At 36.6% G+C, this 19615-nt stretch overlaps 1 protein-coding gene and 1 long non-coding RNA gene across 12 annotated transcripts in view; both read left to right on the top strand.

Moving 5' to 3' along the window:
- LOC147842925 (uncharacterized) overlaps positions 1 to 19615 on the top strand; it is a 959952-nt gene that overhangs the window by 527801 nt on the left and 412536 nt on the right. The gene's annotated exons all lie outside the window — the stretch shown is intronic.
- ndrg2 (NDRG family member 2) overlaps positions 1 to 19615 on the top strand; it is a 136153-nt gene that overhangs the window by 78130 nt on the left and 38408 nt on the right. For all 11 annotated transcript variants that reach the window (XR_015494716.1, XR_015494715.1, XR_015494714.1 and 8 more), the window contains 3 exon segments: positions 4176 to 4270; positions 8957 to 8998; positions 10049 to 10154. Coding sequence is in view for 5 of the 11 variants with exons in the window: in XM_087259256.1 (XP_087115382.1) it covers positions 4196 to 4270; positions 8957 to 8998; positions 10049 to 10154 (223 nt within the window). In the remaining 6 variants the exon portion in view is untranslated.

Here is a 19615-nt window from a genome sequence, read left to right as displayed (position 1 = left end):
GAATGAATAAATGAATGAATAAATAACTAAATGAATGAATGAATCAAAAAAATAAATAAATGAATGAAGGAATAAATGAATGAATGAATGAATGATTGAACGAATGAACGAATAAATAAATAAATGAATGAATAAATGAATGAATGAAGGAATAAATGAATTAATTAATGACATTGGGGTCAAAATAGATGTTTATTTTATTTTATTTTATTAAACATTTTTAATAACTTTTAGACATTAGTGTTCTTGAGGTGTGTTTAGATTAGCTTTCTGGCATATTATAAATTGCACCATAAATTGTGACAAAAGCAGGAGAAGAGGAATCTGATAATGAGGAATGAGGTGATTGTGTTTACCTTCTAAAAATGAAAAAAATTTTTTTTCTTCATGTTTTCAGTGACAGATCTTTAATACATCGTCATTCTGCTTCTCGAGTAAATGTTTATTAATTTAAACATATTGATAATCTAGGCCAGAGATGCTCAAACTAGAGCCTGCGGGCCAAAGTTAACCTATATGGTAACCTTTGATTTGGCCTGTCGTCATATCTGAGAAGAAATGGAGAATGATGGGGACACTTAAGAGCTAACGGAAAATAGTGTTTCAATTTAAATGCTGTGATTTAGCTGAACATGTACATACAGTCACCTGACAGATAGAGGGCGATGCAGAGACTTTGGTGAGCAAGTCAAGGCAAAGGCAGATTCTGCTTGACTAGTGTATTCAGCATTGAACTACACTCACCGGCCACTTTATTAGGTACACCTTACTACTACTGGGTTGGACCCCTTTTTGAACTGCCTTAATCCTCCGTGTCATAGATTCAACAAGCTACTAGAAATATTCCTCAGAGATTTTGCTCCATATTGACATGATAGCATCACGCAGTTGCTGCAGATTTGTCAGCTGCACATCCATGATGCCAATCTCCCGTTCCACCACATCCCAAAGCTGCTCTATTGGATTGAGCTCTGGTGATTGTGGAGGCCATTTGAGTACAGAAAAGACCTTAACACCACCACCACCACCAGCCAGGATGGATCCATGCTTTTATGTTGTTGATTCCAAATTCTGACCCGATCATCTGAATGTGGCAGCAGCGGATCGTCTTGACCATGTCTGCATGCCTAAATGCATTGAGTGGCTGCCATGTGATCGGCTGATTAGAAATGTGCATTAATGAGCAGTTGGACAGGTGTACCTAATAAAGTGGCCAGTGAGTGTAAATGTGATCATTTAAAAAGGTATTCTGCATTAGTGGATGCGCTTCAAATTAAATGTATTCTGTTCATTTTTAAATTTTAGGAAATAAATTGGGAAATTACCCATGGCAACTTCAATGTGATATAGTTTGGTATATTTGCCTTCGGCCCACGGCTCTCAGTGATGTTTGGCTTTTGGCCTTTCATACGAAAATGTTTGGGCACCCCTGGTCTAAGCTTTTTGTACTAAAAGATAACAGGACATAAAGACTGTACAATTTCTATCAGAATATCTGATCTACAATCTGAATGTCCTGCTTTAATGGCTATTAAAGATGAGCTTGAATCAGTCCTGTCTTGTTGATATGATAATACACATTACTAGAGAGACATGTGTCAATCAATTTGGTGGGCGGGGACACCGCAGTCCAACGTCAAGTTGCGGTCAGCCTCAAAATAGGAGGGATTTGGATCCAATAGACTGATTTCACGCGGCCGCCATTTTCAAAAGTGAAATCGAGGCTGCGGTGGGAAGAAACCCGGAAGTATCATTGGGAGTTACATAGGAATGTTGTGTAACTGGCTGTATATCTTATCAGCGAAGAGAAAGTGACCCAAATTTATCGTTTCATCGCGTTCCGGGTGACCCGAAGGTCCGTTCTGAATGAAGGGTGAATGTAAAAAGGGATATCAGAGCTCATTTTCAGCTAAGTTAAGGGAAATGGCACTAGTTAGCTAACGTATTATTTCCCAAACACACGTTTTAGATGTGATTTATCAAACTCGAGTTAATAAACTGATTCTCTCACTATATTAGACTTGACACGATACTGAATTAAAAGAAAAACTGGCAATTTCGCGCTAACATTTAAGGCAATGTTGATGGCTTTCTTAAACAGCGCTGATTTGTCATTGTGTTCTTGTGTTCAACAGAAATGATTGTGATTGGCCGAGAAGGTCATCAGTTCACCCACCGCTGTATACTGAGCACAAACACAGACGAGCCGAGCGATCTGCTTGATGACTCGACTGATCTTCACGTCTGCTTCGCGCTCCAGTCCGTGAATCTGTGTTTGCACTGGGTGTAGAGCGGTAAACTGAGCGCAAACGAAACACAGATACGCGGAGACAGAAGCGCGAAGCTGTGAAGATCAGTCGTGTCGAGACATCCGCGCTCAGCAGCGCTTCCATGTTAGCGGGGAAATAGCCGGGTTTAAAACTTCAGTAGCGGGACAACACTATTACAGACAACACGAGGGTGTGCTGCAGAAGACTGCAGTGATTATCACTCACCGGGTATCACAGGCTGAAGCAGAAAAGTGTCCTCACGGTGTTTAACTAGTGCCATGAGCTGAAGCCTAGGAGGACACTTAAGCGCATCACTGAGATTGTGATGTTGTTTGATGCTAAATTGCTTTTAATTGTTTAAAATAAACTTACTGAATAATATTAAAGTGATGGTTACACCAATATCTGCATTTTGAAATCTCGGCAGCAGCTGGAGGTTTACAGTACACAGCATGTCACTGCAATGTTTACAGTGCTAGTCCTATACTTCCGGGTTTCTTCCCACCGCAGCCTCGCTTTGGTTCTCTAATATGACGGCCGCGTGAAATAAGCGTATTTCAACGTCAGCGAATTTAAAAAGAGACTGATTGTGCTTATATCACCCCAATATGCCTGTGGACACACTATGCCTACACACAGTTCTGTCCAAACGGCTTACAAAAGAGGATTTTCATCTTAGGTGCCCTTTTAAAATGTCAGTAAAATGCAGTATTAAAATATAACTATTAAATAGTAGCAGAAATGAGGCCTATAACTGCAAAAAAAAAAAAAAAAAAAAATGAGACAGTATTTTCTGTCTCATTACGTTAGTAAATACAGTAATTATGCCTGTTTTAATAGTTTGTGAGGAAATCAGAGATGTGCTTTGATTCGTCTGCATCTGTTTCGGTTTATAATTGTGGTATAATTGGTTTTAAATAAATTACCATCACAGTTCACTGTTGAATTGTTTCTTGGTTATGTCTGTGTATATACTGGTCAGAGATGTTGTCAGGCTTTTATAAAGACAAGATGTTGTGGCTGAAGTAATATTTTTGGGAAAAGTGTTTGCATTATGGATAATCTGTGTGGTTTGTATAGTCATTAGATTCATCAGTAAAGATTCATTTAGTGAGTCATTAGAGGACTCTGATTAGTTTTGGTGGGCGGGGACACCGCAGTCCAACGTCAAGTTGCGGTCAGCCTCAAAATAGGAGGGATTTGGATCCTATTTCAACATCAGCGAATTTAAAAAGAGACTGATTGTGCTTATATCACCCCAATATGCCTGTGGACACACTATGCCTACACACAGTTCTGTCCAAACGGCTTACAAAAGAGGATTTTCATCTTAGGTGCCCTTTTAAAATGTCAGTACAATGCAGTATTTAAATCTAACTATTAAATAGTAGCAGATATGAGGCCTATAACCACAAAAAAAAAAAAAAAAAAAATCCACTTTTTGTGGATTTTTACACACAGGAGCCTTAATAAATGTCATTTTAGAAGACTATTCCAGCAAATAACTATTCATATATTCATAAAAAGATTGAGGTCATCTCCCAGTATTGCAGGATAAGTCGATATATTGATTATTGTGACAGGCCTAGCTGTATTCATATTGTAGGCTAGCATGCAGATGTTCAATAGTTAACAACTTCTTCTGTCACTAGTTGTATAAGCTCAGCCAGTACAACAGCAGATGCAGTGATTTCTCCAGTGCTCTGCGAGGGAATGTATGAACTGTAATCTGTCTCTCTTTCTATGTTAATTTGTTCTAGCTGTAATTTCTAATTAAGAAGAGTCAAAGCCCAGCGGAGACGCGCAGCTCCCGCCGGAACAGCGTCTGTGCGCATGCGCCTCTCAGATCTGGCGCATTGTTTATAATCTTCATCTGTGTGTGTGTTTGTGTTTCTGTGTGTTCAGGACGGCGTAAACCGATCATCATGACCACTGAGATGCAGGAGATCGCCATCACGGAGGAGAAGCCCTTACTGCCCGGTCAATCAGACGCCGTCAAGGTCAACAAACACACATTTATAGAGTTCCGTCATTAGTTTATGCTTTGCTGCCACCTGCTGGACACTTGGAAAACTTCAACACACACTAATAGATCCGTGACACTATTGTTTATACCAGGGGTGCACTGTAAAAAAAAAAAACTAATTTTACAGAAAATATCCTTAAATTTTTTACAGTAATTTTTTGTCATTTCACATTTAAACAACCAATCTCTCTAAATTAACCGTTTGACTTTCATTTTAGGTACTTTATTATTAAAGACAAATTATTGACATTTGTGTTTTTTATACAGGGAAATTACAGTATTATTTATACAGTATTTTTTCTATTATTTTAAATTATATTCAAAAGTTCGTAAAAATCACAAACATTATCTGTAAATTAACGGCTTGACTGTTATTCTATGTACTATATAATAGAGATGCGCGGATGGGCTATTATTTCATCCGCAACCGCATCATAAAACTCATCATCCGTCCGCCATCCATCCGCACTAACATTTTTGACCAATTTTTAAAACCGCACCCGCCCGCCATCTGCTGACTGAGCTCTTCATTTGAATGGCTTATTCCTTTTTATTATTAAATGAATGTTTCTTTATTGATTATTAGAAAATAGAGAATGACTTTAATGACATGCAGTTAATCCAAACGTGCAAGTCAAATCCAGCATTAATTGACGCTTTGAAGTGACGCTAAACAATACGAGGACGTGTCTTTTCACTTGATTCGATTCCTCGGTCCTTGAGTTTTTTTTTTTTTCGTCCTTCCCTCACATCCTATAGGGGTGGAAAGACGAGGAAAGAAAGCAAGGAAAGGAAACGAGGATACACAAATAAGAAATGAGAAGCACCCTATAAAGCTCTCAGAATATCAGCAGTGAACTCCGTCTCCAATCGGTGCACAGGGACAAAAATAAATAAATAAAAAGCCTAAATGAAACGCACTGTACTGTACATTTTTTTATTATAGTAGCCTAATAGAAAACGCATTTTGACACATCATTTCAACATTCAGACGAGAGCGCCTGGCCTCTAATGCACCCTGCTGCACTGAAGCTGCACTCGCTCGCAGCACTTGTTGCTGGATTGCATAAATTCTCTTGGCAAGGTGCTGTAGACGTGGGAATGACTGCCTTGTTTCTCCTAAAAGGAAAGTAGATTTTCCTCTGCTGATCCGTCTATTCTTAATTTTGTAGAGGAATACTTCTGTACTTCATCCAGAATTAGTGTATCCGATTTCTCCTCTCATTCTGTGAAGTCAGTCCTAGGCTTTTTCGTTGGTGCGCCAGCTATGTGTACAAAAACAGTACAACTGCCCGCCACCCACCCGAATTTAATTAAAATATTATTTTTCGTCACGTCATCCGCCCGATCCCGCGGCTGTAACCGCCATCCGCGCATCTCTACTATATAAGTAATGACAAATTACAGCAATTTGTCTGTTTTTTACAAAAACTTTATATATTATTTACAGTGTTTTTTCCTGTTTTTTAAGTACATTTAAAATTACGTAAAATGAACGTCATAAATTGTAATCACTTGCTCTGTAAAAAAAAAAAAAAATCGTAAAAAAAAATGTCAAATGACTGGCAGCAACGGCTGCCAAACAAAAACCATAAAATTACAGTAAAATTTCTTTGACGAAAAAAAGTGCAAAAAATAATAAATGTACAGATATTTTCATTAAAATGTTTACAGAGAAACACTGTTATTATACTGACTTTTCCTAGATTATTACGATCAACTCCATTTAATAAAGTAACACACTAAGTGCGCTCACATGCACCTGTTCCCGATTCCGCTGATTGCACACACACACACACAGTCGGAGGATCGTTATGAACTGATTACAAGCACTTTAAAAGCAGCACAGACGCACGCACCAATTGCTTAGTCTTGTTATACTGTTACTGTGAACATTATGATGCTTTTTCTCTTCTTTTGCCTTGCTTTGTTTGTTAATTGTTTACGTTGTTTGCTGCCGGGACTGACCATTTGCCTGTTATTAGTTGTGAGCAAAGCGAGGCTTCGTGAAACACTGAAACTATCGAAGCAAATGTGTCGAAGCTTCGAAATGTTTCGAAACACCACTCTACGGTGACACCTAGTGGTCATTTTATTTGTATTTCACTGAAACAGCTTCAGCAAAGAATAGTCGAGCAAATTGAAAAAGGAAAGGAAAAGGAAATTCAGCATAGAATTAACAATTATAACTAATGGAATTGATGTGTGAAGTTGCAGCCAGGCAGCATAACAGTAAATAAATGACCTGTTTTATTATTTATTAGTGGAGTTTGCAAAGTTTAGGCATTTTTTCTGTTTCGCAAACTTAAAATTGCTTTATTTTAATTTTGATTTGATTTATTTTAACACATTATTCTTGAACAACTTAGATAATATATATTTATTGACTTTTTTATTTCAATTATTTCCATTTTTTGTTTTTATGAATAGTTTTTAATATACTTTACTTTATATATATATATATATATATACATACATACAGTTAAAGTCAGAATTATTAGCCCACCTTTGAATTTTTTTGTTTTCTTTTTTTAATATTTCCCAAATGATGTTTAACAGAGCAAGGAAATGTTCACAGTATGTCTGATAATATATTTTCTTATGGAGAAAGTCTTATTTGTTTTATTTTGTTTTATTTCGGCTAGAATAAAAGCAGTTTTTAATTGTTTCAGAGGTCAATATTGTTAGCTCCTTTAAACAATATTTGTTTTGTTCTACAGAACAAACCACTTGTTATACAATGACTTTAATAATTAACTTAGTTAAGCCTTTAAATGTCACATTAAGCTAATGAGATAACATAAAATAAGATAAAGATAAAATAAATCAGTTATTAGAAATGAGTTATTAAAACTAATATGTTTAGAAATGTGTTAAAATAAAGTCTTCTCTCTGTTAAACTGAAATTGGGGGGAAAAAAAAAAAACAGGGGAGCCAATAATTCAGGAGGTTTAATAATTCTGACCTCAACTGTGTGTCTGTGTGTGTGTGTGTGTGTATATATATATATATATATACAGTTGAAGTCAGAATTAAGAATTAATAGCCCCCTTTTGATTTTTATTTTCTTTATTATTATTATTATTATTTATTTATTATTATTTGTTTATTATTATTATTTTCTTTATTGGGAATATTTCCCAAATGTTTAACAGATTCAGGAAATGTTCACAGTGTGTCTGATAATATTTTTTATTCTGTTGAAAGTCTTATTTGTTTTATTTCGGTTAGAATAAAAGCAGTTATACATTTTTTTAAAAACATTTTTGGGACAATATTATTAGCCCCTTTAAGCTATATATTTTTTCGATAGTCTACAGAACAAACCATCATTATACAATAACTTGCCTAATTACCCTAACCTGCCTAGTTACCCTAATTAACCTAGTGAAGCCTTTAAATGTCATTTTAAGCTGTATTGAAGTGTCTTGAAAAATATCAAGTCAAACATTATTTAATGTCATCATGGCAAAGATAAAATAAATCAATGATTAGAAGTAAGTTTTTAAAACTATTATGCTTAGAAATTTGCTGAAACAATCTCCCCTCCATCAAACAGAAATTTGGGAAAAAAATAAACAGGGGCGCTAATAAAACAGGGGGGCTAATAATTCTGACTTCAACTATATATATATATATATATATATATATATATATATATATATATATATATATATATATATATATATATATATATATATATATATATTTATATATTTTTATATTTATTTATTTATTTATTTATATACACCATACAAACCTTTCAAAATGTTTTTCAAGATTAAAAAGAAATTAACTTTTTTATTTTATTAATTTAATTTGAATTAATTAGTTTATCTAATTTCATTTGATTTAATGCTGAAATAAAAGTTGAAGTATGCACATAGTTTGTAAATGACAATAAAATGACAAATGGACCAAAATATTCCAAACATTTTTTTTGAAATCCAAGTAAAAACACAAAATCTAAAAATAAAATTTTATTGAAAATAAGAGTCATAACAATATTATTGAATCAGTGATGCTAAAATGACACTGTATATGCATTTGAATGCTGTTTAAATTGCCTTTACAATCGCAGTTAACAACTTTATATTTAATTTAGTTTATTATTTCACTTTTTTCTTTTTTTTCTTTTACTTTTCATGTTTTTTATGACAAGTTTTTTATATAGTTTACCAAAATATTTATTGCTATAAGAAAAAAGGCAATTGAAATACAATTCAACAGAAATGGTCAACTTCATCATTTTATTAGAACATATTAAAAAGCTGAAATAAAAATTTAAGCATGTACAGAGTTTGTAAATGACAATAAAATGACAAATAGACTGGAAAATTACTAGCATTTTAAGTAAAATCCCAGTAAAAACACAAAAATTTTAAATATTGATCTAATTAAAAATAGGAGCCATAACAATAATCAATCAGTGATGGTAATATAACACTGCTTTGCATATGAATGTTGTGTGAATGGCCTCTTGATTGAAAAGTTGCATCATTTTAATTGCACTTTCTTAAAGTTGATTCATCAATAAATCTAACCTAAAAAAAAAGCTATAATTAAAACAAATAATCAGATTTGGGATATTTTGGACATGCATATCAAACTGATATTGGGATATCATCAGGTCTGATGTTGTGTGATTATGTGTTTACAGGATGCTGAAATCGCAGCCCGAATATTGCTGGACCAAGGCCAGGTGAGGGAACTGTTTGTGTTTGGATTGTCACAAGCTTGGATAAAGTTCTTGTAGTTTATGTGGCTAATGAATGTGTTTTTGGGATCTGGAGAAGATATTCAGATGTAAAACTTCATTTACTGTAGATTTTAGATTCAGTGCAGCTTCAGATGTAAGGTTTAGATTCAGTGTAGTCCATTATTGCTTTCTTTTAGCTTTCATTATATGCGTATAAAGTTAAATGTTAACTGTGTGTTTTTATTTACTCCTTTATTGTTGTTGTTGTTGTTGTTGTTGTTGTTGTTGTTGTTGTTGTTGTTGTTGTTGTTGTTGTTGTTATTATTATTATTATTAATATTATTATTATCATAAAATCATGGAATTTATTATTTTATTTTTATTATTTTTTATGATTTATGATTTATTATTATTATTAATAATAATATTATTATTATTATTAAAAAGTCATGGAATTTATTATTTTATTTTTATAAGTTTTTATGATTTATTATTATTATTATTATTATTATTAAATCATTGATTTTATTACTTTATTTTTATTATTTTTTAATGATTTTTAATATTATTATTATTATAAAATCATGGAATTTATTATTTTATTTTTATTATTTTTTATGATTTATTATTATTATTATTAAATCATGGAATTTATTATTTTATTTTTATTATTTTTTAATGGTTTTTAATATTATTATTATTATTATTATTATTATTATTATTATAAAATCATGTAATTTATTATTTTATTTTTTATTATTTTTTATGATTTATTATTATTATTATTATTAAATCATGGAATTTATTATTTTATTTTTATTATTTTTTAATGATTTTTAATATTATTATTATTGTTGTTATTATTATTATTAAATCATGGAATTTATTATTTTATTTTTATATTTTTTTTAATGATTTTTTTATTATTTTGTCTAGTTACATAAGTTTTAAAGGACAAACTGGAAAGTTTTTCACTTTTTTTATCATATCAAGCATTTATATTCTTCTCACTCAATAAACAAAGAGAAATTATGTGTGTGTTTGTGTGTGCAGGAACACACTGTGGAGACTCCTCACGGCGTGCTGCATGTGACAGTTCACGGCTCCGGCAACGCTCGCAGACCAGCCATACTGACCATCCATGATGTGGGAATGGACAGTAAGTCTCTGATGATTTATTTCAAGCGCAAATAACACAACTCGGTTTTTGAAAAACACACAGTTTCCACAGCTGACCTTTTATTTAATATGAAGGAGCTTGAATAAATGTTTTCATTCTCTAAAACAGAAACATTGTTAAGAATAAATTGAAACTTTCCCACTTTATTTCCCCCCATTAATTAAAATAACAGGAACAATCTTTTATCCTGATATTGTAGCGCTTAAATTGTTTAATAAACCTCTTTTAAAGTTTCAGCTTAAAATACCCATCAGATAATTTATCGACAGTCTAGCTGTTTTGTGGCTTTAAATGCAAATGAGCTGCTTTTACCCGCCCAGAGTGGTTGTAAACCTTTATGAGCTTCTTTCTTCTGTTAAACACTGAAGAAGATATTTTGAAGTATGCTGAAAACCTTTAACCCCTGACTTCCATACTAGAAATAAACAAAGGAGGTCAATGGCCACAGCAGGGGTCACCAGTCTCGGTCCTGGAGGTTCTGTGCCCTGCGGGGTTTACCTCCAATTTGCCTCAACACACCTGCCTGGGTGTTTCAAGTATACCTAAGACCTTGATTAGCTTGTTTAGGTGCGATTGATTAGGGTTAGAGCTAATATCTGCAGGACACCGGCCCTCCAAGAACAAGTTTGGTGATCCCTGAGCTACAGGTTTCCCACATCCTTCAAAATATCTAGAAGAAAATAAAGAAAATATATAGAAGAAATAAGCATTACTGCAAGAGCAAATGATGACAGTGTTTCATTTTTGGCTTAGCTATCCCTTTAATGGTTGTAACTTCCTGCGTTGTTCTTCAGGAAACTCGAGGTCTGCATGTCTCAGCGCATCTCGATGGTCTTCGGTTATGTTGACCCTCATAGTGAACAGGCAAACAGCGGTTGTCAATAACCTCACAAGCAACAATCACATAGCTTTCTTCCCTATCGATGCTTTGAATAAGACACTGCGAGCCATTCAGAACGCTTCGTACTAGATACACAGTGAAGCTTCTCTTACTGATGCACAAGTTCCCTCTGTATTTGACACCTCTGCCGTTGCAGATTCTTATGACGCTGTCTGTGTCGTCTTTACGGAGGAAGGATTGTATCGGTTCTCTTCCACAAAGTCTCTTATTCTTCAGATAATCTGCCCAAGCGTGTGTCTGTCTGCGGCTGAGTCTTGTTGTGAGAATGTGTCTGCGTCCAAATGTATTGAATGCGTTGTTGCGCTGCGCTCTCTGGCAGGGAAATGACCGGTTAGATAACATCTCCAGCTGACCGTCACTGAGAGTGACATTAAAGAGTCCATCGCTGATTGTCAGGAGGAGCAGGAGGAGAAACACACACCTCATCCTGAAAGCAGAAGAGCGGCAGATGTTTAGAGTTGCCATCTGCCTGTTTTTCTGCCCAGGCTCATTTTGAAAAAGTACCTCTGTATACATTTCTGGAGAGCACCAAAAACGTCCTAGGAGCTACGCTTTTGTGCAGTTTTTTGTTTTCAAGAATCCACCAGAGGTCACTGTGTATGCTTTTTTAGATCTCAGATTTCTCCCATGAGAAGGCGCGCAACTACACATTTACTGAGGGGCATGCGCGTTTAAGTTTTGCAAACAAAATGATTTTGTCCTAAAGGCCAAAAGCGAATGCAATCACTTCTCATATGCAACCCAAGCTCATTCTGGAAACGGAGCCCCGCGGACGTTTCTGGAGACCACGATTTACGTGGCCGGAGGTACGTAAAGGCCGCGTTTGGTTTTTTTCGAGCGAACGCTGCGGGGCGGTGTGGCGCCGCTCCGCCCCTCCTCTTCGCGCTCGCCGGCCGACGGCTCGCCTCCGAGTGGAGGGTTTTCCCGACGCAATTAGTTTGTCCGCCTAGCTCACAGCGTTGCGTCGCGGAGAGGAGGCCCCGGAAGAGGAGGAGGAGGAGGAGCCGGCCGCGGTGGACGACGACCGGGATCGAGTTCGGGGAACAGCGGGTTCCGGAAATCAGGTGAGACAAAAAACGGAATCCGAAAAATGAGGGCGAGAACGCGGCGGGATCCGAAAACGCGGTCAAAATCGAAGACGAGGGCTTTTGCTTTTTTTTTTTTTTTTTTTTTCCCCGATCCGCTGGCTTTTCGCGCGAGAACGGCGCGGGCGCGAACGCCGCGCGCTCCCGAGAGGCGAAAAAGCGCGCACAGCGGCCTCTCGCGTATCCACTAAAACAAAAAAACGCTCGAATACGTACCTCTCGGGACGTAAATCGCGGTCCGCAGAAACGTCCGCGGGGCTACGTTTCCACAATGAGCCCGGGGTGGTCATATGCATGGTGTAAGGTCTGTCTTTGCATGAGCAATTGACTGAAACTGCTATTACACCTGTAAAATGCTAAAAATAAACGGAGGCAATCTGCCTGAAATGTTTTGTTTTATAACAATGTTATGGGCCAACATTTTTTCTTACTAAATTAAAATAGTTTTGAGCAAATAAATAAAGTTACCAATGTCGCAATTCGACTTCTTAACAATTAGAAATTATCAGACCGGAGGTTTTGAATATCAGAAAATAGACTTTATTCTCCATAATAAAGCCGAGAAAGTGCAGAGCAGACCCCAGAGCATTCTGAAGTCTCTCCTGGACATTTCCCATCTTTGGTTCTCTCTTTCTCTTACTCTTTCTAAAGTGTCTGTGTTTTCCGCAATCTTTATACAGGTTATTTTCCACACCCCTAGGTGTCTTGTTTTAACTCTTGACCTTTTTTGGATAAGCTTTTACTCTATGTCAGGGGTCTCAAACTCGCGGGCCATTTGCGGCCCTCAGTGCAATATTTTGTGGCTCGCGCCGACCGCTGTACACTGACAGAATCAGCGGAGCGGGGAGAAAGAGCGCTCCCCGCTCCGCTGATTCTATCCGTACACAGCGGTCACTGGCATTCCCCGCCCGCCGTGTAAACAAAGGGGCGGGGATGCCGGTGACGTCACCACGCACCCCGCCCCGTTGTTAGACGCTGTGACGGGCGGGAAGTGAGGAGGGAACTCGCGCCGGCCAGAACCAAGGTAAGCTGTTCCCGCCCCTGCCTGCCACTTAGCTACCTATCTGCAGCCTGCCACCTACCTAGCAACAGCCTGCATCTTATATATATTATAGGTAGATACAGACTGGCACAGACTGATGTGACTGGAGTGGGGTGGGGGTGTTTTATTTATACATATATACGCCTTTTTTTAGGTGAGGGAATGGAAGTTTTGAGTGAGTTCCCCCACTTTTTTCCCTAGGACTTCAATAAGTCAAAGTACAGGTCTAGACTTAATGATGATCATCTTCAAGCCATACTGAGGGTCTCAACTGCTTCCGCTCTAAAGCCAAATGTGGTTCAGATTTGTGAGAAGAAGCGCTGTCAAGTCTCTGGCAGCAAGTAGTAGGCAAAAGATGCCATGTTCAGAAGAACTGTTCATAATCTTCACTCAATGTTCTATTAATGTTCAGGACACTTCATGTTCAGAAGAAATAATTAAAACTGTTAATAATGACATTTGAGGACTTTTTTTTTTGTGAAATCCCTTATGCGGCCCAGCCTCACCCAGACTTTGCCTCCTGCGGCCCCCAGGTAAATTGAGTTTGAGACCCCTGCTCTATGTGGTCCTGCTATTCTTGGCTCTCAGCCAGCTTGCTATGGTCAGCAGAGATGTCACAGGTCTATGTCAGCAGAGCATAGATGCAACTTATGCAAAGGAACTAAGTGTTTACACACATTATCATGATAGCATAATCACTTGATAATATGTTACTCATTCTAACTTCTGACACAAATAGCTTCATACAAGTATTTAACATATATAATCAGTGCTTTACATATTCAGTTATTCGACACAATCAGTCATTCTTCAGCATAGCTTTCTCCTAGTGTTGCTCCTGTGCAGGCATACTCATCTTACACAGTATTTTTAACACAGGCTGGCATGTTTGCTGCAAACACTACATACATTTTGAGAAGAGAAAATTAACTGCTTTACACTTAGAAAATACTTCACACTGAGAGAATAAAATCTTCTTCTCCAGTAGAACTGATGTATCAATATGACACATAATAAATTTATAAAAACATGTGTATGGTATAAAAAGATCTTGACAGAAGTATTATTAAACATTTCAGTTCCAAAAATGTGAATATTCTGACTGTTTGTTCATGTATCAGCTTTAATCAAGTATATATAATTCATGTAGGGGAATTTCTTCATCCAAATATTATTTTTCTATTTTATCTGAAATCTTTTGAGGTCTGTACTTACAAAAACACACATTTTGTGTAATCCCTCTTATTTTGGCCCGCGGAGAAATTAAAATGGTCGTGCCGAACTGAGTCTGGTTCTCTCAAGGTTTTTTTCTTAACTCTCCTATTGGTGAAGTTTTTTTCCCTCTCCGCTGTCGCCACTGGCTCGCATGGTTCAGGATCTGAAAAGCTACACATCGATGAATTTGCTCTTCAGTGTTTGGACTCTCAATAATGACTTTAAACCACACTGAACTGAGGTAAACTGAACTGAACTGAACTGAAACACTAAAAACTGAACTACAGTGTTCCAGTTACTATGACCATTTATGTGAAGCTGCTTTGACACAATCTACATTGTAAAAGCGCTATACAAATAAAGCTGAATTGAATTGAATTGAATTTTGGCAAAATAATTAAATAAGTAATTATAAATAATAATAAGTTAAACAAAAAAAAATTCAGATTTTTCAACTGTAAGTGTGTACGATTTGACAGTGTATTTTGATAAAAAATGTAAAAGTCTAAACAGTTACGTCTGCATGAACACTTTACACTTGGCTGTGTGACTGCATGTTATTGTTTTAAATGATTTTGAATTAAGACGTGTGTGCCAATGCATGCAACTCATAGTATAATTTTTTATTTAATAAAATGCAATATTATACTCGTATAAAATTCAAAATAAACATTTTGAACAAGACACATTTATTTATTTTTATTATTTGAATCTTTTAATAAGGATAGTCTCAAAAAATAGTTGTAGCACAATGCCCCCTAACTGGTAGCAGCCGAAAAGCCGGCAAGTGGTCAGCTGGTAAGCAAAAAAATGGACGGCGTCACACCGGCCTGTAGCATTCGTTTTAAAGATGAAAAGCAGCCATACTTTACTCTGGCTACATAATTCACGATCTCCAGAAACTTATATAGGGCTACGTTTTCAGAATGAGCCTGTGTGTACACTTAAGAATATCACATTTAAAAATGCTTAATGGAAAGGCAAACACGTACACACATTTTATAAAAACTGATGCACACAACTGAGTGGGATAAACTTTTTATCTAATAAGACAAAATGCACATAAACAATGATGGAAACACGACTGAATTCCACCAAGCACATCAGTAAAATCATGTGATTTAGTTTAAACCAAGCCTGGATTGACTAATCGGGAGAACCAGGAGAATTCCCGGTGGGCCGGTCAGTTTTTTGGCCGCGAGGACCGGTATCCCTGCCTGCACTCACAGCAGTCACACTTTATTTATTTAATTAATTAATGATTTTTTGACCAAAGCCTCACTCTTTATTCATTAGTTTACCGCAGCTCCACTCTTTTATTTATTTTCTCACAGCCCCATAAGCAGCCTGCAGGTTAATGACGACGTAATTATCATTCGACTCCCTAGACAGAGTTGTTAAGAGATTTGTGAGTGGCAAGACATAAAAAATGGATAATAAAAAGCCCAAAGGTTGCGCTGAAAAGGCCATAATAAAAAAGATAGCTCTAGACACTTATGCAGCCAAATGTACTAAGCTAAGAAAATTTTTCATTAAAACCAGCGGCAGCGAGAGTACAACAACACATGAAGACGATGAAATGACTGGTTAATTAACATTAAGCTAGTTAGGAGCAGTGCAAAACAACGATGTCTGCAAGTCCAGTTTGCTTCTAAAAGCCTGGTTTATACTCGATGTGTCCGCTAGTTCGCTTGAGTGAGTGCGGCGAATGTGACATCATCGCTGTGTTTGCGGAGGTTAGCTTTGAGTGCGCGCAACATGATTTCAGCTGGCAGAGCGAATGATTTTTTTTGAGACTCGAGTAAAAAGTTTTTGCGGCGCCACGTTTGGTTTGAGTTGAACATGAATCACTATAAAGAAATTTTGTCTGAAACAGGTACGACTGTGCAGACATCTTTATGATCCGTGATCATAGAGATAACCTGATAACCAATAATTCTTGGCTAGAAAATGCAACAGTTGTGGGAAAGTTTTTGTCAAAAGGGGGATACGTTAGTTAAAACCAAAAGAGGTCATAGCAAAAGTGGAGACCCAGATACACAATTACAGAATATGTTTTTCCACCAGTCATAGGTTTTACACTGATGTATATATTACAATTTTAAAACAATTTAATAGTTACAAAACTATAATTAAGGAACAAATTATTTCTTTAATAACTGAGGAATATTTGAACACATACAATATACTGATGACATGTTTTTCTGGGCTTTATTGGTGATAATGGTCAGGAATGTGGGACCATTATTGGCTTTTTAGAGAGAAACTAGCCAGACAGTGATGTGTGAATAGTGGAGCGGGCTAAATAAAAAAAAAAAAAACATCTGTATTTTTTAGTAAGTGGACTTTTCTTTGCTTTTATTATTGCCATAATAAAATATATAAGTAGAGCAACCCATGTTCTGTTGTTATTAATATTTTAATAAACTTTATTAGATAAAACTGTCCGAGATATGAACAAAAGCAAGTGTAGCATCAAAGTTTGATTAAAAAAATCTTCGATGGTTTTAAAAATCCTTATAATCCTTAAAATAATTCATACCAATAATTAGTCGAAAATATGAAGTGATATTAATGATAAGACGTAGTTGCGGAAACTTCCTACGTCTCTGTTTATCTGTCTGACTTTACTGTCTGTTTCTTTTGATCGGCCCCTGTCATTTTAAATAATATCACAACGGAGAATGCCTCAAGTATAAAAGCCTCATCCATTTCAAGAGGTACGCACTCAGTCAGCGGAGGTGCGCGATGCGGCGCCAGGCGAAAGTATAAATCCAGCTTAACAGTGAAGAGCCAGGCCCTATAACATTCCCCAACTCTCACAGTAATGTTAAAACAGTAAATATAACGAGTATTATTCATATTATTAATTAAATTTCCCTTTAAGTTTTATTTTATTAAGGTCTAACCCTACCCCAACCATCACAGTAATGTAAAAACAGTAATTATAACGAGTATTATTCATATTATTTATTGCATTTCCCTTTAAATTTTATTTTATTAAGGTCCTCCCCTACCCCAACCATCACAGTAATGTTAAAACAGTAATTATACAGAGTATTATTCATATTAATAATTCAATTACCCTTTAGATTGTATTTTATTAAGGTCTACCCCTACCCCAACCCTCACTGTAATATTAAACTAGTAATTATACAGAGTATTATTCATATTATTTATTAAATTACACATTCAATTGTAGTTTATTAACATCTACCCTAAACCTATACTCAGTCTTCACAGTAATGTAAAAGTATTAATTATTATTGTACAGTGTCACAAAAATAATTTTAATATGAGTAACCCTCTCCTGTATCCTTTCTAGACTTTACCAGGTGAATACATGTACCTTTCAAAACTAAGTACTCTCTCTTTTACACAATGTTACATCACACGCTCTAAGTCGATTATGCTGCTCATTTATTGAGATCTGTGGTTATAACTTGTTTGTTCGTTTGTATTGTATGCAAATTTACCTTTGTGCTGGTCTTGATCTGGTTTAAATGAACACGTCTGGTCGAGTCTGAGCAGAAATCATCAGTTGTGTCTCAGATGCTCAGTCCACACTGATATTTATTGTGTTACAAAGGCGCCGTGGGAAAAGAGTATCCCGGAAATTGAACAAACACCCTTTTTTGCAGCACGGGTGGTGTTGCGTTTAGTTCTCTCCTATAGCTGATGCTTTACTGATGACCTATTCACACTCAGCTCATGTGGTTTAACACTTGATGGGTGTTTTTAGCTATCAAGTGTGTATTTGAGAACTGAAATAAGTTCATAAGACGTCAGTTGTTTTAATACCAAGAAATGTTTGTTTTATTGCCTCTTGACTAGAAGTAATCCATGAGCTGTCAATATTGCATTAAAAGCAGGTTTTTTTTTTTTTAACCAATTGAAGGCATGACCCAAAAGAACAATTCCTGTATGAATTAGTCAGTTTTAATAATACGCTTCCTGAAACATCTAGTCAAAAATATATTTCTATAGGCCTACTCAACAAATAGGGCCACTATGATTGACATTCATTTTAATGAATATATATACTTTATTAGGTACACCTGTCCAACTGCTCATTAACGCAAACGTCTAATCAGCCAGTCACATGGCAGCAGCTCAATGCATTTAGGCATGTAGGCATGGTCAAGCTGATCTGCTGCAGTTCAAAGTGAGCTTCAGAATGGGGAAGAAAGGGGCTTTAAGTGACTTTAAAAGTGGCATGGTTGTTGCTGCCAGACAGGCTGCTCTTATTATTTTAGAAACTGCTGATCTACTGGGATTTTTACGCACAACCATCTCTAGGGTTAACAGAGAATGGTCAGAAAAAGAGGAAATTTCCAGTGAGCGGAAGTTCTGTGGGCGCAAATGCCTTGTTGATGCCAGAGGTCAGAGGAAAATGGTCAGACTGGTTCAGCTGATAGAAAGGTAACAGTAACTCACATAACCAACCGAGCTCTGCAGAAGAGCATCTCTGAACACACAACACGTCCAACCTTGAGGCAGATGGGCTACAGCAGCAGAAGACCACACCGGGTGCCGCTCCTGTCAGCTAAGAACAGGAAACTGAGGCTACAATTCACACAGACTCACCAAAACTGGACAATAGAAGATTGGAGAATCGTTGCCTGCTCTGATGAGTCTCCATTTCTGCTGACACATTCAGATGGTCGGGTCAGAATTTGGCCTGAACAACATGAAAGCATGGATCCATCCTGCCTTGTATCAGCGGTTCAGGCTGGTGGTGGTGTAATGGATATTTTCTTGGCACACTTTGGGCTCATTAGTACCAATTGAGCATTGTGTCAACGCCACAGCCTACCTGAGTATTGTTGCTGACCATGTCCATCCCTATATGACCACAGTGTCCCCACCTTCTGATGGCTACTTCCAGCAGGATAACACACCATGTCATAAAGCGTGAATCATCTCAGACTGGTTTCTTGAACATGACAATGAGTTCACTGTACACAAATGGCCTCCACAGTCACATATCTCAATCCAATAGAGCACCTTTGGGATGTGGGGGAACGGGAGACAAATCTGCAGCAACTGTGTGATGTCAATATGGAGCAAAATCTCTGAGGAATATTTCCAGTAGCTTGTTGAGTCTATGCCATGAAGGATTAAGGCAGTTCTGAAGACAAAAGTGGGCCCACCCCAGTGCTAGTAAGGTGTACCTAATAAAGTGACCAGTGGGTGT

Source organism: Danio rerio, chromosome 7 (assembly GCF_052040795.2).
Source record: "Danio rerio strain M-AB ecotype USA chromosome 7, GRCz13ab, whole genome shotgun sequence".
Classification (NCBI taxonomy): Eukaryota; Metazoa; Chordata; class Actinopteri; order Cypriniformes; family Danionidae; genus Danio; species Danio rerio.
Note: the sequence above shows the minus strand (reverse complement) of the source record. Positions and strands in the feature narration are given on the sequence as shown.